The sequence below is a fragment of the Carya illinoinensis genome, chromosome 2 (assembly GCF_018687715.1).
Source record: "Carya illinoinensis cultivar Pawnee chromosome 2, C.illinoinensisPawnee_v1, whole genome shotgun sequence".
NCBI lineage: Eukaryota > Viridiplantae > Streptophyta > Magnoliopsida > Fagales > Juglandaceae > Carya > Carya illinoinensis.
Genome location: NC_056753.1, coordinates 16,593,114 through 16,613,652, shown reverse-complemented (window position 1 = coordinate 16,613,652; position 20,539 = coordinate 16,593,114). Strand labels below are relative to the sequence as shown.

Below are 20,539 nucleotides of genomic sequence, written 5' to 3'. Positions count from 1 at the left end.
ATATTTTGCCGATATATTGGCACGACTTCCTGTTACTATTTCTTATGTTCTTGATTTTCCTAACAAATGATCAAGATAAAGTGAGCGTGAAAGACTCCTATCTCCAGTTCAAACAAATAAACTGCAACAAATGACACCCCATTAAATCATGTGTTCTGTAACCTTTAATTTTATCTATAAAACTATTTATTTAAACAAAAAAAAAAAAGAGTTTTTTCTTTTTTTTAAAAAAAAAAACAATATTATAAATTGTCGCAATTGAATTGGTTGAGGTGGGATAAAAAAAATTATAATTATTAAAAAAAATTAAAATACAATACATTACATCTATTTTAAAATAAAATTAATTTTACTATTTAAGATATTGTTAAATATGAGGCCTCGAGTTTTGAAGACAAATTTTACTGAGATTTGCTAAATATAAATTTTCGCAGAACTTAGGAGAGGTCGTTGAAATGACTACTGTTTGTATTCAATTATTTTTTTAAGAAGATCGATTACAGTCCATGGAGCCTCAAGACACATCAAATGTTGTTGAGAGTGAAGTCAAATGGATTTTTTTATTTATTAAAAAAGTCAAATGATTTAATTATTCATAAATTCCGCTAATGTTTTTTAAAGTTTGAATTGGAACAATTATTCAATTAATTAGAATACAAGTATTTCGGTATTTCTATTTCTTTTTCTCTTTTATATTTTCACAAGTAGTGGCTCCATCGAGTAAACGCAGGATTCCATGCTCAAATTTGATTGTACGGTATGCTTATGTGGCAATGGCATGATGTTTTTTCTTTTTTTAAGAAAACAGTTATGTAACTGTCGTTGCTTGACAGATCGGTCGGACAGGTTCCACAAAACGAAAACTAGCTTTACAATCAAATTAATGGATATTAATAAATCATTCTCATTATCCTTATATCATATATTATAAATAATTTTTTAATTTTTTCTTATTAAATATATATTATATAAATGATGAGTAGAAAAATTTTATTAATTTAAAAATAATCATTCCATATGCCAAATGCATTCCTTAAACCTTTTAAGTATTATGTTTATTTTAATTGGCAAGATAAGATAATGTCAATGAAGAAATATGTAAGAGACACCGGCAAACACCCCCAGACGCAGTAGATACGGCACAAGAATTTGAACATAATGCAAAAATTGTACCAATAAACTGGTCCAATTCCGTGGTTGGCCGTTATAAAGACGGTTGTCAGAGGAATTCAAACATTTATTATAAAAAAATTTCACAACGAGGAGAGCAGTCAGAGTAATGCCACGTTAAGTTGTAAAATATGTAAGTATCGTATAATTATCTTAAAATAAAATAAAATTTATTATTAAAAAATAAATATTTTTTATATAAATTTTATATTTATTTATTCATAATTATAACTATTATTTCTTACAAAACCACTTACCTTGAAGTGGTAGTTGAAATTCTCCAATTTGGACCTTTTGCAGTCCTGAAAAAAGGTAGGTGAGCAAAAGCCAAATTTTTTTAAGGTGTAACGTTTATGTAAAACAAAAATAAATACATCTTAAGTTTAATGTTGCGATAAATCATAAAAAGATAACTATATATAAAAATTATATATCGATAAAAATCATCTAATTTAAATAGAGCTTTTATTTTAGAGAAAAAAATGCATTATTTGTCATATATATGTAAAAATAAATTTCTAAAAAAACACAATATATTATCCCCTTTAGATTTCTTATGACATTTTTTTTTATAGAATAATACTCATCCATTATCATTTTATAATAATATCTTTAGAAAATCTCAATAAAAATTAACAGATGATTTCAAATGCTTATATTTTATTCTAGTATGCAAATTGGTTTATACAAATTTCGTGTAAAATTTAGATATTTTAACTGTTGAGACCTCAAATAAGTTTTTTTTTTTTTTTTTACTTAATGAAATCTGAAGTACAAAAGTTCTCAATTAAACACGTGATAAATGGAAATTAAATAATAAATTTAATTAAATAATTATATTTTAACATTAAAACTATCTTGAAAAAAAAAAAAAAACTATCTTGTCTGATAACTAAAATAAGATTTGAATAATATATTAAGCATGATGTTATTATTCCATTTACTCAAAAAGGAAAATAAATTGTGGCAGCTTATAATGAAAATGTTATTTCTTCAAATAGAAAGATATTAGACATATTGATGAATTCCACATGAGCTTTGATCAGTCAGTGTCTCAAAAAATAAAATAAAATAAAAAAGCAAAGGGGAAAAAGATATTTCTTGAAAGAGACAGTTTTGATGCATTGCATGTGATACATCATCCAACCAAATCGAATGGGTACCTTGAACTAAGCTCCTACAGAGTTGAATTAGCTTTAGGTTCAGTGCACGTTCGGACTTCAATTTCAGCCGACACCCGACGGAAAACAAAGAGACAAAACACATCAACCTCTGTACCGGGCGTCGAGAGTCGAGACATGTAGATGTCGCGTCCCGTATTTTGCTGGATGCGTTAATTTTATTTGAAAATGGATAGCGCTACGGTCACCGTTGAGCTCCTGTTAGGAGCTCCTGTTTGGTCAAATTTTTTTTATTTTTATATTTTTTTATATCATTTTTTTAATATTTTTAAATATTTAAAAAATATAAAAAATTCGCAATAATATTAAATAATTTTTACTTAATCACTTAAAAAAAAAAAAAAAAAAAACTGAGAACAGTAGCTCCCAATGGGATCCCAGCGGAAATCTAACATTTTCCTTTCAAAATATAAGATACGGTTTGGGATTTAAATTAAAAATTAAATAAAATATTATTAAAATAATATTTTTAAAATATTAAAAACCTTTAAAGAGAAAATTCACTTAACAAGTAAAGCTCGGATAAAGAGTTTGTACAATACATACTCGACACTCCACTCGAGTGAATGATGTAAAAAAGTAAAAATTAGAATTTTTATTATAGGACATTATAAATATGTATTTAATGAAAAGTTTATTAAATCTTAAGTATTTTAAATAGTGAGATTTCGTCCTAAAATGTATTTTATAATTTTTTAATATAATAAAATCTTTTACAACTCTTTAAACGTAAATACGTTACCAAACTATATTAATTTATCTTGTATAATTGATTATATTGATTTGCTTTCACTTATTTGTCATCGCCGTATGTTTTCACAACACAAACACGCCGTTAGTCTTTTGTTGCGACAATGGGCTATGCATAGGACGGCACTCCAAGACCTTGTCAGTTTCATTTGAAGCATGTGTATGTCACGTTCAAGCGTGGGTGACCACATGGTTCCCACCAAAACTTAAATCTTCTGTCCCCACAGATTACGACCATTTACACAAACCCTACTCATGACAGATTAGACAATTATAAGAGAAATCGGTTGATCTTAAGGGGAGATCCAGATTGCATAAGTTTTCCACTAATGTTTGTCTCCGAGGAGATCCCGATTGCATGTGTTTTCCACTAATGCTTCTCATCTCATGCTTATCGACTACTTATTTTTTTAGTTCAATTCTTGTTTCAATGTTCCATGAACTGTCGTAAAGGCAAAATTTTCAAGATTAAGATGGTGTTTGGTTATATCAGATTAGATATTTTAAATAGTAATTAATAAAATATTATTATAATATAATATTTTAATATTAATTTTGTAATGAGATTTAAAAAAATTAAATTGTTTATTATATTTTATATGCAGATTTAAAAAAATTGTAATGATGAGTTAAAATAAGATAAGATGAGATTTTTAGTATTGTGTAACCAATTTGGGAAGATCTCGTTTGTTTTCAGAACTATTTTTAACTTATCTCATATCATCTCATCTAATTATTATAAATTTATAATTTTTTGAAATTTTCACATAAAATAAAATAAATAATTCAACTTTTTTTCATATCTCAAAATAAAAATAATATTAAAAAATATATTTTATTTAAATAATTTTGACTTTTATTTAAAATTATCTCATTTTATCTCGTCTGTAAAAATAAGCAAGACATTAAAAGTCCAACAGAATGCATTCAATTTTGCATATTTATTATTTTTTAACAAAAAAAAAGGACCCTTGACTATTTCAAAGCACGTTGCCTGATTTTTTTTTTTTTCCTTCCCCTTTGAACGATGTTTATCCTACCAATTCAATTCATTCGGTCTGAATTGGGATTTTTTTATTTATTTTTGTTAAAGGAAGGCCTCTAGAATAAATGAATTTCAAATCAATCGATCACTTTCTCTACAAGATACATAAACGAAAAGAAACTGGAATATCTCATATTGAATTGCTTTTGCATTTTGTTTATTCAAAGAGAAATAATATTCTAAGGATTCGACACAAGTCATCTATATAATATAATTTGATCCAAATGTATAACCGAAAACAGAAATGTTAAACCCACCGAAGTTGGGTTCAGATGCAAATTATTTTTTATTCAGTAATCAAGAAAGTATTTTTAATAATATTATAATTTTTTTAAAAATAAAAAGTTTAAAGATGTTAACAAAATATATATATATATATAATATAAAAAAAAAATGAAATATACTTATCGGGACCCAAATTTGGATTCAAACTTGGTGGCTGTAGCTTTACTCAACTAGAAAATATGATTGTTAACAATGAACAAAGAAATTGTGTTGTCAAAATATTGAAAATTTTATGAGAAAGGAAGAGAGGTATTTTGATTGGTTTAGATGTGTATATATATATATCTACTTTAGTTTAGGATTATAATCGAATCAAGTTGAAGCAAGTTATGCCTGATCAAGCTCGTATCGATTACATTGACCATATAAAAAAAAAAAACTCAAAACTTGATTTTAAGAAATGAACTTTAAATAAAATAATAAAATTCAGAGTTGATTTTTTAGTAGGTCTCGCTTTTTTTTTTTTTTTTGGGTAAATGTCTTTTCTTATCTGTACATGTAATAACTAATATATATGTATATATATATACATACATATATATGTCGAGTTTTGTTACATACAAGCAAAGTCGCACACTAATCTGCGTACCAATACTGATTTTTTTATACTTAAAATTTAAATTAACACTATTTTTAATAAAATCTACTTCTTGACCAATCACATTAAATTGGTGTACAGATTAGTGCACAATTATACTTGTAATTAGAGTTTTCGATATATGTTATACATTCATATCATTTGCATTCATAATAAATTATTGTATAAGAGCTTCTTTGGACAGTGAGATGAGATGATATGATTTTAAATTAAAATTAAAAGTTGAATAAAATATTATTAGAATATTATTATTATTTTAGGATTTGAAAAAATTAAATTGTTTAGTATATTTTGTGAAGTAATTTAAAAAATTGTAATAATAAAATGAGATGAGAGTTTTTTAATCCAAATGACCCCCCAAATGTGTTTTGTGTTTGTTTTTCTAATTGAATACATACATACATAATATTATGCGTCTTTATATATAATTGATAAATATGTATCTACAGAGAAAAGATATTTGCAATTGTGAATTATGCAACCGATGCGTAATCGTTTTGAAAAAAATGAATAAAATATGACACTTATATGAAAAAAATTAATTTTTTAATAATGGACTCAACTCTTTTTTAAAATATTTACGCGATGTTTATGTACCTCACAGTTATATGTAGAATTACTAGAATTTATAATACAATATGCAAACAAGTTAATGTAGTGAGGCCGAGCTTTATACAAAATATCTTTTGCAAATATTAACAAAGTCTAGAAGAGTATCTATTCTTTAGTAACCTCAAAATGTCGAGTCCCACAATGGAGCTTGAATGGTGGTTCGAGATGCTTGGAGTACTCATCAATGGTGAGAACAATAAATAAATATAGAAAATAAAAATAAAGAGAGAGACAATGAATTTACATGATTCGATGATAAAACCCACGTAAAACAATCTTGTAGGTTTAAATTCACTAAGTTGGAGTTTAAATTTTATACAAATTCTCATAATCTCACTTTATCCTCTGTTATACAGGTGAAGAGAGGTTAGAAGTGAAGAAATCCCCATTGCCTTGGTTATACCTTTTTGTATTGGATCTTCTAGAGCTACCATTGGGAGCTCTCACTAGGCTTCAATTTTCTTTTTTATATTATTTTTTTAATATTTTTAAATATTTTAAAAATATAATAAAATTCAAAATAATATTAAAAGAAATCTTAATCATTTAAAAAAAATGAAAATGATAATTCTCAGCAAAATCCCTAATCTTATTCTTTAATATTTGATTCATTTGCTTTGCCACTTCCCATTTTTCAACTCATGCACTCTACTTTTAACTTTTGTTTCCTATTTTAAGCTTTATGTCACCTCACAAGTGTAGGGCAGATCTTTTATCACGGGCTTTCATTCTCTTGTTGACTTGGCCATATAATTTGGTCCCAAAAAGGGAAAAAAAAAAAAATAGTTATTAATGAAATTATATATTTTTAATTTTTTCAATAATTAAAGATGTTAAAAATATACTTAAAAAATAAAAAATAAAACTATTAAATATACTATAAAGTAATAAATAAGAGATAAGAGAATAATAAGTCTATCATTATTCAATTCTTATACCCAAATGGAAACGTAGGAGAAAGTGGAGGAGGAATAACCAAAGATAAGAGGTGGTCATTTGTAGCAATTTTTTCTATATTTTATGGGTACGGAACTAACAAGAAGGAAGAGGTTAGAGCTTTGCAAGATGGTCTTAAACTTTGAGCCATATTGGATCTATGGGAAGTGTAGATAGAGTCTGACCCCAACTTGGTCAATAACTGGTGGAATAAGAAGGGTTGTGTAGATAGAGTCTGGCTCCAACACGGCAAATGTAGTTGGGATGATTTGGGAGGATATCTTCTGGCCAAACAAGGAATAAAGGGAACTCAAGAAAAATACTCTTCCGTTCGTGGTCTTCCGAAGAAAATAAAGTACATTTAACATTGAATAAGACTCAGCTCCCGTAAAAGTTCTATAGCCACCCAAAGATTTTATAAAAATAAAACTCACAATCACATGACTTTATATAATGTATTATAATTATTTTATAATAAAAGTAATTTTATAATCTGATATACCACATCAAATCATGTTAATTTGTATATTTATTTTTTATAAAATATCTTTATAGCCATTTTTTTTTTATTTTTATGAATTGTCTAGATAAGATCTTCTATCACACTTTGGTTTTTGAACTTTTTTCCCCCTACATGTTTCTAAGCACCAAGGTGTTTGAGCTGCTAGTTAACCAGAAAAAGCCCTTATTGATCCAATGAAAATAGAGTTACTTGCTATTTTTCGAAAGATACAATTGTATATTTCTTTAGATATTGCTAAGCTCCAAATTGAAAATAATGTACTTCTTGTCGTTGAAGAATTGAAAAAGCAAGGAAGATCATCAACTCTATTGAATACCCTTGTTCAAGATATCAAAGCTCTTCTCTACAGCCTTCCTAATTGGTCACTTCATCATAGAGGTCGTGAATCAAACGGTGTAGCATATGCTTTAGCTAAATTTGCATGACACCTTGATGATATAGTCCTTTGGTGGGATTCTATTCCAGAGTTATTTTTGTAATGCTTCTATTATGAATAAAGATGTTTATTTGCTATAATAAATAAATAAATAAATAAATAGATAAATAAATAAATTAGAGTGCTACCATAAAAATAAACAAACATTAATGAAGGGAGATTCATTGCAGGTTGTCACTAGGCTGAACTCAAAAGCGGACTTACACACCTATGCAGGTCAGCTGATAACAAATACAAGAACTACCCTTAATTCTTCTGCTTTTCGGTCAGCAAGGCACACTGTAAGAGCAGACAATTCTGTTGCTCATGCCTTTAAATAAGGATGCTCTTAGCATCTGTGGTTATACCACCTCTTTTGACTTCGTTTCACATTGTATTCAAGCTTTGGTTTAAAGCATCTATCAATACACGACATCCTTTTCTTAAATACCAAAAAAAAAAAAAAAAAAGCAGCATTATACATGCTAGAATAGGTTGGTGTGTGTGTATATTTTCTTGTACTTTTTTTCCTAATAAACGTAGTGTTAATGATGTTTGTTTATCTATACTTTTTTTTTTTTTTTTGAAAAAAGATCCTATACTTGAATTTAGAAAAGTTAACTTCTTCACCAGGTAGGCGAGCATCTGTATTCAGCTGGTACCACTTTCAATTTAGTAAATAGGAAAGTCAAACCATGAGACGAAAGGAGTTTTGAGGAATGAGAAGGTCGTGTGTGTTGTGTACCTTATTATATATATACCATTGAATGTTTAAATTACTGAGTAATGCAATAATAATTAAATAACTGATATGATTACAAAATCTTCGACTCACATGCGTGTTCATATAGAAGGGGAAAAATGTCTTCAGAGATGATGCAATGTTGTGCCCTTAGCACGAGTGGCACACAACCACTGCCTTGGGGTCTCAAGATCATTGCCTGTGGTCGTTGGAACATGCCAACTACCCTTTTCTGACTCCTGCATTTGCGTTAACCAAAATTTATGTGAATAAGAAACGAAACTCCATATAAGTAGAAACATGGCATCTTTATTCAGTGATTGATTTAGATAAGCGATTAGCAGGCAGATGGTTGATTATCTTACCTGAATAACGATCGAATAAGGGGGAGGCATGTGGAGAGTGGGCCCGCACTGTGAGAATGACAGTCGAACCTGCAGATTACCAACAGAAAAACAAGCTTCATTTCTTCTTCAAACTAAAGACAGGAACCATGGCATATCCTTTTTCTTTTTCTTTTTTCAGCATTACTAGTAATACAGACTGTTCACTTTCTGGAAAACACACAAACTGGATCATTACAGTCCTATGAGAATTTCTCGTGCATATAGGGGAAGATTTCAGTACAACCCTGGTGCATGGAGGATTTAGAAAATTTCTGTAGTAAAAGAGTGAGGCTTCTAAGAGGAGAGCTATAAATCCATTTGAAGAAAACTAGAGCTTTGGTCGCAAAACGAAAACTCATTCGAATAACTCCAGGTGCTCAATGATCACTTCTAAATCCACCATAGAGTAATAATGATTCCAATTAGTTTTAGACACAAAACCTTTGTTGACTCTCCCTACAAGTGACCCACTCGATCTCTGCAACACGGTAACTTCAGAACTTTGGTCTCTTCTATTAGCTTTAACCATGAACAAACTCGCGCTTTACTGAAATTCTAATACATCGATGATCTCACCGGCAATCTAAACACAGGAACAGAATGATCAACAGATTATAAGGGTGGTGGTCTGTGTATAGTAGAGAAAACTTGTTTGGCTAGTAAGCACACAATCTCACAAAGAGTTCTCTCTCCAAGAAATAAATCTTATTTTATTTTTTCCCCCGGTTCTCTTAAAATAAGCTCAAGGTCCTTAGAAAATCTTACATTATTAACCTTACAAAGGTAGGACTTAAATCAGGGTTAAACAGGATTCATGAACCTTGTCTAAATCAAATTCAGACTAGTTCACTTGACTGCAAGTCCCATGCATGTCTAGTGAATAATATTTCAATGTGTCATTGGAGCTGTGTGGTTGACCAGAGTGTGAAATATTTTCTCTCCGTACGAGTGTGAAATATTTTCTCTCCGTACAAGTGTGAAAAAACTTTCTACGTTAGTTTCATCGTCAAAGATGGTTTCTTAGTGATCTATACGTCGACGGTACTTCGTGATGAGTTTTATTAAAGAGTTTGTGATTGAAACTAAGTTATTTTCTATAAAAAGAGAGGGCGGCTTGATCCGTATCTTTGAGAGAGGAAGGAGGTTCAAACAGGAGCTACTTCTCGGACTGGAAACTGCGCAATGGCTAGGGGGAGCTTTGGAGGGATGTGCGTCAGATAAAAGGGAAGATTTTTATTTGGCAAAGAGGGAAGGATACCGGAGTTTCATTGTACAGAGGTCCTCAAACAGTCGGGGCCGTTACGTGAAGGTGACGGTTTACGGTGAAGGGGGACGAAACATTGCCATCTTTATTCCTGAGGAAGAGGGTGGTCGGGGGTGGAGAAAACTATGTGAGGCGTTGCGGGAAAGTCTTCAGGTGGCAAGCAACAGCCATGGCAAGTCTGTAGTTGTCCAGAAGAAACCAGGGGGTAAGATGGTGAAGTCTTACAAAGAAGCAGTTACGATGGAAGGAACGTATGAGACGTTTTCTGGTGTCAGAGAGGGTGCCGTGTCCACAGAGAGAGAGGACGGAAGAGACGTGAGGGAGACGCTGGTTGCTGTACGTGATTTGCAAGTCCAAATGAGGAATTTACAGGAGGAAGTGTCTTGGGTAAGAAAGGTGGTCGAGGCATATAGGGAAGGGGATGAAACGATGCGTTTAAGGCATAGCTTTTATAACGACCAGAATCACTTAAGGTGGGACGGAAGGGCAGTGGGTTGGGCTGGATATAGGCCGAAGCCCATGGCCCATAGCTATCACTCGGGCAGGGACAGAGTGGGAAGGCCAGCCTTTCGGCCTGGGCCTGGGCCTGGGCCTTATAATAAGAAGAGCCCGGCCCGCCAGGCATGGAAGGCACGGGTTAGAGGCAAAGACCCGGTGCCTGGGTATGAAAGGAATGTACCTGACCCAGAAGCCCCTCATCGAAGGCAGCAAAAGCCGTCTGACCAACAGACGGTGCCGACGAAGTCACCGGAAGCGGAAGGCAACAGATCTGACGCCGGCGATGGTGTCGAAGTTGTTCTGCTCACCCAGTTGTTACCGGCAGACCCTGCTCCAGAACCTGTGGTGGTGCTCCCTCCACCTCCGTGTGGTGTTCCACCTATGGCGACTGATCAAAACCTGTCGGCCTTTCAACAAACGACGGCGAAACTGCCGACGGGAGGGGAAAACAACGCAGTGCTCTTGGGGAGTCAGATCCTGCCGACGGGACAAGGGGACTGTCATTCTGTGGAGATGATATCGGGAGGCTGTCATTCTATGGAGATGATACAGATCATGCCGACGATACAAGGGGAAAAGGGTGGAGGCCAGCCGAGAAATTCAGGGATGAACAGTGCCATCGTGGAGGTGGAAAATAGTGAGAATGGTGAAGCAGAAGACTCGGCCAGTGAATTGTTCCTATCAGATGATGAGAGTTCACAGAGCTTATTACAGGGGACAAATGATCATGGAGGGGAGCTTGGCTTAGTGACGGGTGACCTGAACATAGAGGGACAGAGGGACTTTAGGGTGCAGAATCCAATTCCCCTGAAGTGTATGTACCCAGATTCAACAAGCGTAACAGATTGGGTGTTCCAGACAGTAAATGACATTAAGGACATGGTGGGACTAAAGTGTGAAGGTTATGAAAAGCAATTCATGGCGTTACTTACCGCCATTGAAGTGAGTCATCAACAACAAAGGAAAACGGGGTCCAAGAAGCAGTGAGAACTCAATAGGCTAACTTGGTCAATGAATTCTGAAGGTAGCTCAAGCAGGGAGAGATCAAAAGGGAAATGGCTAGCTTCTTCCAATAAATGAAACCAAAAATCATTTCTTGGAATGTCCGTGGTCTAAATGATGCCAGTAAGCGTCTTCAAGTAAAAAACTTATTGCGGGAATGGAATGCGGACATTGTGTGTTTACAGGAGACGAAGTTGAAAACGGTCACAACGAACAATATACGGAGTATATGGAGCTGTGTTTATATTGATTGGGCATTGTTGGCAGCTAATGGGGCCTCGGGAGGTGTGTTATTGATGTGGGACCAATGGGTGGTGGAGAAATTGGAGGTGGCCATGGGTTTGTTCACAGTAGCATGCTCCTTTAGAAGTGCGAGTGACGGGTTCAAGTGGGCATTTGCAGGTATCTATGGTCCTAACATAGACAGGGACCGTAGACTATTGTGGGATGAACTAGCTGGTCCATATAGCTGGTGGGACGTTCCGTGGTGTATTGGTGGTGACTTTAATGCTATAAGATTCACAAGCGAGTGTTTTGGAAATAGAAGAATGCGTCTTGCAATGTCTGAATTTTCGGAATGCATTTTTGAGTTGAACCTCGTGGATCTACCACTGGCAGGGGGTCTATATACGTGGGCTAATAATCAGACTTGGTCTAGATTAGATAGATTTTTAATTTCCCCAGAGTGGGAAATCCACTTTCCCGAGGTGTGGCAAAAGAGACTGCCTCGTTTGTGCTTGGACCATTGGCCCATCATGCTAGATTGTGGGGGGATTCAAAGAAGGAGGCAACACTTCAAGTTTGAAAACATGTGGCTGAAATCAGAAGGTTTTGTTGATAGGGTCGGATAGTGGTGGTCTTCATACCAGATCCAGGGTACCCCTAGTTTCATTTTTGCTGGAAAACTAAAGGCTTTAAAGCAAGATTTAAAGCTATGGAATCTGCAGTCTTTTGGTAATGTTGGGGAACTCAAGAAGATAACGCTAAGGGAGTTACAAGAACTAGAAAGGGTTCAAAAGTCAAGGCCATTGAATCCGGAGGAAGTAGCCCAAAAGCTAGCTTTGGTTGTAGAGCTTGAGAGGCTTATCCTATTAGAAGAGATCTCGTGAAGGCAAAAGTCTAGAGCACTATGGTTGAAGGAAGGTGATCATAGCACTAAGTTTTTCCACAGAGTAGCTAACTCCCACAGGAGATCCAACAACATTGAGACGCTGAAGATTGATGGGGCAGAGTGTAGGGATGAGCAGGTGATCAACAATCACGTGGTTCATTTTTTTAAACAACTTCTTACTGAACAGGAGGGGTGGAGACCAAAGCTAGAGGGTATGGCGTTCGAATCCATTGGGCCAATGGATGTTAGCCATATGGAGAGGCCGTTTGAAGAAGCAGAAATATTAGAAGTGGTAAGGAAAATTACTAAAGACAAGGCCCTGGGTCCTGATGGGTTCTCTATGGGATTTTTCCAACCTTGTTGGGAGATTCTAAAGGATGATCTTATGAAGGTGTTCCAGGAGTTTCATTCGTATGGAAAGTTCGAGAAAAGCTTAAATGCAACTTTTCTAACCTTGATTCCAAAAAGGGTGGGGGCAAAGGATATTAAGGAGTATAGGCTCATTAGCCTAGTCAATGGGGTCTATAAGATTCTATTCAAGGTACTTGCAAACCGACTTAGCAAGGCTGTAGGGAAGATAATTTCTAAGTCCCAAAATGCTTTTGTAAAGGATAGACAAATTTTAGATGCTGTGCTCATCGCTAATGAATGCCTGGACACTAGAATGAAGGCTGGTTTACTAGGGATTATATGCAAGTTAGACATGGAGAAGGCGTATGATCATGTTAATTGGGATTTTCTTATTGACATTTTGGAGAAGTGTGGCTTCGGGGAGAGATGGCGAGCATGGATCCGTTGGTGCATATCTACGGTAAAATTTTCAGTTCTTATAAATGGAAGCCCTACTGGATTTTTCAACAGTACTCGAGGTCTAAGACAAGGAGATCCGCTGTATCCATTATTTTTTGTTATTGTGATGGAGGCTTTGAGCAGAATGATAGTACCACTGGTGGCAAATGGACAGATGACTGGTTTTTCGTCTGGAACCCCAGGAGGGGGTAGCATTAACATTTCTCATCTGTTGTTTGCAGATGAAACCCTAATTTTTTGTGAGGCGAATCAACCACAGGTTTGAGTACTGAAGGCACTTCTTCTATGCTTTGAGGTACTTTCAGGTTTGAAAGTGAATCTGGACAAATCAGAGATGGTGCCGGTTGGTGGGGTTCTACGCTTAAGACAGATGGCTAATACTCTTGGGTGTAAGATTGCCACTCTTCCCATGACATATCTTGGTCTTCCTTTGGGGGCTCCATCGAGAGCTGTCACGCTCTGGGACACAGTGATTGAGAAAGTCGAGTGACGCTTAGCGGGGTGGAAGAGAATGTACCTTTCTAAAGGGGGCCGGATTACGCTAATAAAGAGTACTCTTTCTAACCTCCCAACCTATTTCCTATCTTTGTTTCCCATTCTAGCAAGGGTAGCACTCCACATTGAGAAATTACAGCGTGACTTCCTGTGGGGCGGAATAGGGGAGGAGTTCAAATATCATCTTGTCAGGTGGGAGCAGGTTTGTAGACCCATCTCGAGTGGCGGGTTGGGCATTGGAAAGCTAAAAACCTTTAATCAGGCGTTACTTGGCAAGTGGCTATGGAAATATCATAGAGAACCAGATGCTCTTTGGAAGGTGGTGATTGAAAGTAAGTAGGGGGGTTTATGGGGTGGGTGGTGTACTAAGGAAGTGCGAGGGGCGTATGGTGTGGCAGTGTGGAAATATATCAGACAAGGATGGGGGGTTTTCTCTCAATACACTAGGTTTTGTCTAGGAGAAGGAAACAGGATCAATTTTTGGTATGACACTTGGTGTGGTAATTGTGCACTTAAAGATTTATTTCCAACATTATTCGCAGTGGCAAGTGACAAAGATAAATCAGTGGCGGAAGTCATGGTGGTAGTGGGGGAGCACATCCAGTGGAACGTTTTCAACAGGGCGGCACAAGATTGGGAAATGGACACTTTTGAAGCCTTTTTCAGTCTTTTGTACTCAACCAGACCAAGTAATCAGCTTATAGATTCTTTGTGGTGGATACCATCGGGAAAAGGACTATTTTCAGTCCGCGCTTTCTACAAGGCCCTAATACAAGGGCAACCCTCTCAGTTCTCGTGGAAAAAACTTTGGAAACACAAGGCGCCTCTCAAAGCGGCGTTTTTCGTGTGGACCGTTTCTCTGGGTAAGATCCTCACAACGGATAATTTGAGAAAACGAAGGGTTATCATTATAAATTGGTGTTGTATGTGCAGGAAGGGGGGTGAATCCATGGACCATCTATTATTACATTGTGAGGTAGCTAGAGAGTTATGGAATGAGGTTTTTCGTAGACTCGACTTGGGCTGGGTTATGCCAGATTCAGTAGTGGCAGTAATGGCTGCTATTGCTAGCTGGACAGGTTTGAGAGGCAATAACTAGATAAAGGCGATTTGGAAGATGATCCCGATATGCATTATGTGGTGCATGTGGAAGGAACGCAACGAACGGATTTTCGAGGATAAAGAGAGATCAATGGAGGAGCTGAAAGTTTTCTTTTTTAGAACTCTTTGTACTTGGGCTATTGCTATTAGTTTTAATGGCCAAAGCCTACATGATTTTCTTACGTCTGTGGATCCTACATAATCTAGGACATTCTTTGTACTGAACGTGGCATTTTGCCTATTCTTTTATTAATATACTCTTTTACTTCTCTCAAAAAATTGGAGCTACTATCTCACGGACAATGAGCAATCGTTCTATACAACATTACAGCAAACATCAGCTGATTGTCTCTCTCACAGAATCTAGCAAAGTCTCTTATTCTTAGATTTTTATGTATTTATTAAAAAAAAATAATTAAACTCAACCTAAACCAATTACATCTGAATTGGATTATCATTAGGATATGTCAACAAATATTCTTACACAAACAAGTTTGAGGTCGACTAGGGAGAATGTTATCATGGTTTCTTTGTCTACTTTGATATGCCAAAAAGAGGATGGGGGAACTCGAAAAATCCTGACTAGAAACGCTATCAAATAAACCCTTACAACTAGTGAAAGATGATACCTACTCTAGCCAGTTTCAAAAGTTCTTACCCTAAAGGGGCAAAAAAGCAAAGAGAACCACAAAAAAGGGTAAGAAATATTGACATCCAATCTCATTATTGTATTAGATTCCTCATGGAAAAAGAAAAGTGACTTCTGGATTTAGCACTTCTTACATATTATGCCAGTAATTGAGAGAATTAGCTGGAAGTGATTTATATTTATTTAACATCTTGGATGTTTGCATCTAAGGTTGATCATACGACCAATAATCATATAATGAGCAAGTTCACAAGCTTTCTATGGAGCAGCATAAGTCCAGCCCCAGGTTCATTGGTTAAAAGAGCTAAATTGAGGTTGGAAGAGTCAGGTCAAGATGCTAAACGATCCAAGCCCCAAGCAACTCATAAGAGGCTCTTCTCATTTGCAGCCCCATTCTAATTGCGTATCTGACATTAGAAGAAAGATGAGGAGTAAAAAGAGAATATCAAAAGATTATATCAAAAGTATGTTCTTCTGTTGTCTTGCTTCTTTCGAATGAAATTTGATCAGGAAAAAAAAAGCAAGAAAGAGTTTTTAATTTGTAAAGAAGAACTACCAAATGCCTTTTCCATCATATAATCATTCCCTTTTACTGCTAAAATAAATGAAGAGATGCATTTTAAAACCTGAACTGAAGCCCTGACTTCTCTACGGATAGGAAGTTCAATAACATATTATCAATCAATCAACTCCTTGGTTGGGCTTACATATGTAAGTTTCTTACGAATAGTCTCTTTAGTACTGATAATTTTTTTATTTTTGATAAGTACAGATAAATTATATGTAAGCAAATGCAAATAGGGTCAATACCTGATGCTTTTCCTTCCATCGTGGGAAAAAGCTACTCCCTAGCAGTTGGAACAAGTGGTCTCTCATCTCATCATTTGTCACCAGTAAACACTTGCAACTAACAGCAGCATATAACCAGTACCTGAAAATAACAACGAGAGTTTTTGCACAAGTTAACCAATAAGTTCATAATCAAGCTACAAAATATGTTGGATATCTTAATTTTATAAGTAATTCCTAAAGGCCCCATTCATCAGAAATCAAAGATCAACTTTATGTGCATAAATCGAAGAAAATTTATTGTGCATAACATAATTTTTTCTTGATTGGTAAACTATTGTGCATAACATGATAAACAAGGCAAAACATGTGCCGAGACAGCACTTACAAGTAGGCCTGTGCAGAAAAACCAAAGGTCCGATCTGTTTGAATGGCCTGACCCAGCCGCTAAATACAGTTTAAACTAATGTTTGGGTTGAACCCATGAAATACCAGTTTCAACCTGAGCAACCCTCCTAAAGTCATGTTTTAAGCGTAGAATCCAAATCAAACCCTAGAAGGCTAGCCTTCGTCATTGCTTCCTTCCCTTTGTTTGTCACCATTTAATTCCTTCTTAGAGAGCTAGAGAAGACTGATGATGAGGAAGAAGTATTGATGTTCAGCACATCTTCTCATTTCTGCGAGGAAGGGATCAAAGATGAAGAGTTTGGAATCCCCCTACCTGCAGAAATCTCCTGTGTCAGCACCAAGGAAGAAGCAGTCAAATTCTAAGCTTCGATCTGCTCTTACTCTTTTCAGTAAGAGCAGATCAAGCACCCGAGTGATAGGTACCCTTTTCGAGTATCGCAGAGGGCATGCCCATATTTCATTTCAAGAGGATGCCAAACAGAACCCAGCATTTTTTTTATCATACTCGCAACCCCAACAAGCTTTTTGTTCTGAGAAATGGCATAGGGCCGGTGCACATTGCACAAAGACGAGGTAGGCAGAAAACAGGAGGTAAACGGTGTTGATGGAAGCCGCGACACTTTCTTCCCATAAGGCCTCTATCTTCATGCGGTATTTTGATAGAGAGGGAGAGAGAGAGATGGACGTTAATGGTGGTCAAGGGCGAGGCAAAATATATAGCTTTGATAATTATGTGCATGACGTTGAACGGTAGCTGTAAGAAAAACTAGCTGATGAATCTTCAGGTCACCTGTTCATAGAGCTCTACTTGAGCAATTCATGGTGAATGGGTAGACTTTCACGCCATTCATGCGCGGTTACTTGCTCTTACCATTCCTTAACTGGAGATTCATTGATTGAGAGCAAGAAATTTCAGAGATGGTATCTAACGCTCAAACATCTGTTAGTATATGCCCAAACCCACTGCCCAAAAAAACCCGAATTGGTTTCTTCAGGTCAGATTGGGCTGCACGTCCATTACTGCAGGTCAGATCAGATTGGGCTCAAACACTTAACAGGTTGGTCAGTGTGCGCCCCTACTTACAAGAAAGATACACATATTTGGTTGGCAACCACAAAATGAAGAAATGCAAACTTACCAGTCATCATTGGAACCAGGAGGTGTAGCATAAAGTGCGCCAGACTTTTTCCAACTCTCTAACAACTTCTTGTTATTAGGATGCTGAGCTGGACCACCAGTTACACGATTTTGATGCAAAATAATTAGGGGCAATCTCTTTGAAGGACTCAATTGACGCAGTTTTTGTACAACAGTATTAAGCTGCAACCAAAAGGACTCAATAAGCACCTAAACCATAGATATTGCTCCGAAGGACTTAGAAAAATAGATATGCCGTGATGATTATTCTCAGCATCCTGCTCACCTGGAAAAAGTTGAAACTATGCTGGTTGATAAGACCCAAATTGGCACCATCTACAACTGCATCAAATGGACCCTGATGCTGAAGCCACTCCTGAATAAGTGCACCTTCTAAATAAATCAAAATGCATATATTTACTGCTTGTAGCATACAGCAAGTAGCAAGTTTTCCAACAGTTCATGTACGTGAATACACTAGTACATGCATATGGCTCAAAAAGAAGATAAACTTGAATAGTAATACCAAGAAACAAAATCTTCCTTGTTTCAGAGCCGTAGGAAGTAATAAATTGCAGAGTATATGCAGGGAAAAACAAGAAAGGCATTACTCATACCTGAAACTGAACAAAATCGGCCCTAACCTCTCTTTGGCAAGCCAAATTTGTTAACGAGGAAGCAAAATTTTGCGTCTCTATGGGATCGATATCAATACAAACAAGTTTCTCACCACAGAAACCACAAATGCCGGTCTCATCCATATGAGTCCTAGTCACCCTCCATTCCCCACCGCCCAACCAACCCTGACCATGCCACCCTCCACCTCCCCTTACAATTGCCTCCCTCACTTTACTCTCATCCCAAGTCTCCTCCCCTACCTTTTCCCCTTCTTCACATTTAAACCAATTCTGAATAATCTCTGCAGTCGTCTCTGAGACCTGCCTCACAGTGGCTCGCAACCTTTGCATTATCTCATACACCTTGTCTGCTCTCTTGGCATCAACACTAACTTTTAAAATCATAGACAGCTCGGCCTCGTCAGCCACTACCCCGGACGCAATCATATCAGCATCAACTTCATAAGCTCTATCTGCCATTCCCTTCTCACAAAACCCCATTAAAGCTGGGCCATATGACCTCAGTTTGGGTGCAATACCAAAGCCCTTCATCTGCCTAACCAACTCAAAGGCCATTCCGGGGTCTTCCCTAGCAGCAGCAATCCTCGCAGCACTAGTAAATGTGGCCTCGTTGGGCAAGACTTTATACATCAGCATCTCTTGAAATATCTCAAAACCCCTCTCCAAACCCAAACCGACATCTGAAGAAGAGCACAGATAAAGCAACACATTGTAGTGGTGTTGGCTAAGCTGGACCTCACTTTGGCGCGCCTCATCATAAAGCCGAAGCGCTTCAACCAGGTCACCACGCTTTGAACACATATTTAGCTTCTCTCTAAGCACTCCCTCGGGTGATTCTCGGCGTGCTTTTCTCTTGGCTTTATTGGAAAGCGTAGTACTACTAGTAGGGAGTGAAACGTAGGAATCATGAGTCGGTGAAGTGGCGGTGGTAGAGAGAGTGGACAAACAGCAATGGTTTACTTTGTTCATGGAGAAACAAGGGAAAGAATCATTGGTACAACTGGGTTTGGTGAATAAACAAGCGGTGGCGCTTTGGCGGAGAAGTAGGCGGCGAGTATTTCCGCTGTGGACTACAATTGGGGATTTGGTGGAGAAGAAGGAGAAGAGACGAGAGGGTCTGAAGAGTGAGGGCACAACTACAAGAGAGCGTCTGCTCAGCATTACTATCACAGACAAACAAGCTACCAAATCCCTTTCTTTTGGCTCTAAATCTTTTTTCTCTCTTTCTCTCTTCTCAGGCACACCTGTGAGACGTCACTCAAACCGATAACATTCGACCCTCCACTGACATAGCCGACGAATCTCTACACCTTCTGCCACACCTATTCACCCATAGACAAGCACAGATCGGTCAACCCACAAAACACATGCCTATTGGCTTTGGGTGATAAACGAGCGGTGGTAGATCCACTGTGTTGCTAGAAGAAGCAAAAGATAAATGACGGTATGTATAACACACAGATTGAGTGAATAAAATATTAAAATGAATGCGCACCTCTCGCAGAAGCTGAGCGCCTGAAAGCGAGCTAAGAATGATTGGTCCGTCGGCCTTTCTGTGCAACACTCCAGTCCAGCAATGGCGGGACGAGGGCAGATTCATCCAAACGAACGAGAGATGCGGCTGCTTCAGCCACAGCACAAGAGCAAAGGAGGGGCAGCTGAGCTTTGTGTTTTTGGAGTCGGGCCAGGCTTCGTATGCTCGATGAACAAGTCAAAACATTATTTCATTTAAACCCAGACTATTTCATTCCATGTCGATTTATATAATTATTTTAACTTTTATAAAAAATATAAAAAATAATTTAAAATTTTTTAAAAAAATTAATATTAAAAAATTATATTATAATAATATTTTATTTAACTTTTAATAAAATATCTCATTAAATAAAATTAAATAAAATATTATTAGATAAAATAATATTATTAGAGTATACAATTTTAAATATTATTTTTATTTTAAAAATTAAAAAATTTAAATTATTTATTATATTTT

The 20,539-nt window shown here is 36.2% G+C and overlaps 1 protein-coding gene across 3 annotated transcripts; it reads right to left on the bottom strand.

Annotated features, from left to right (window-relative positions):
- Positions 1-8,225: 8,225 nt before the first annotated feature.
- LOC122300198 (proteinaceous RNase P 1, chloroplastic/mitochondrial-like) lies at positions 8,226-20,268 on the bottom strand. 3 transcript variants are annotated; one of them, XM_043110696.1, is made up of 7 exons: positions 20,042-20,268; positions 18,526-19,964; positions 18,195-18,284; positions 17,910-18,091; positions 16,384-16,504; positions 8,623-8,691; positions 8,226-8,496 (listed from the first exon to the last, which is right to left on the bottom strand). In XM_043110696.1, exons 2-7 carry the CDS (start codon positions 19,705-19,707, stop codon positions 8,383-8,385), a joined length of 1,758 nt encoding a protein of 585 aa, XP_042966630.1. In that variant the 5' UTR covers positions 19,708-19,964; positions 20,042-20,268; the 3' UTR covers positions 8,226-8,382. The 3 variants fall into 3 exon arrangements, with proteins under 3 accessions (XP_042966630.1, XP_042966631.1, XP_042966629.1); XM_043110697.1 differs by having other exon boundaries at positions 18,526-19,956; XM_043110695.1 differs by having other exon boundaries at positions 18,526-19,868.
- Between the last annotated feature and the right edge of the window lie 271 nt (positions 20,269-20,539).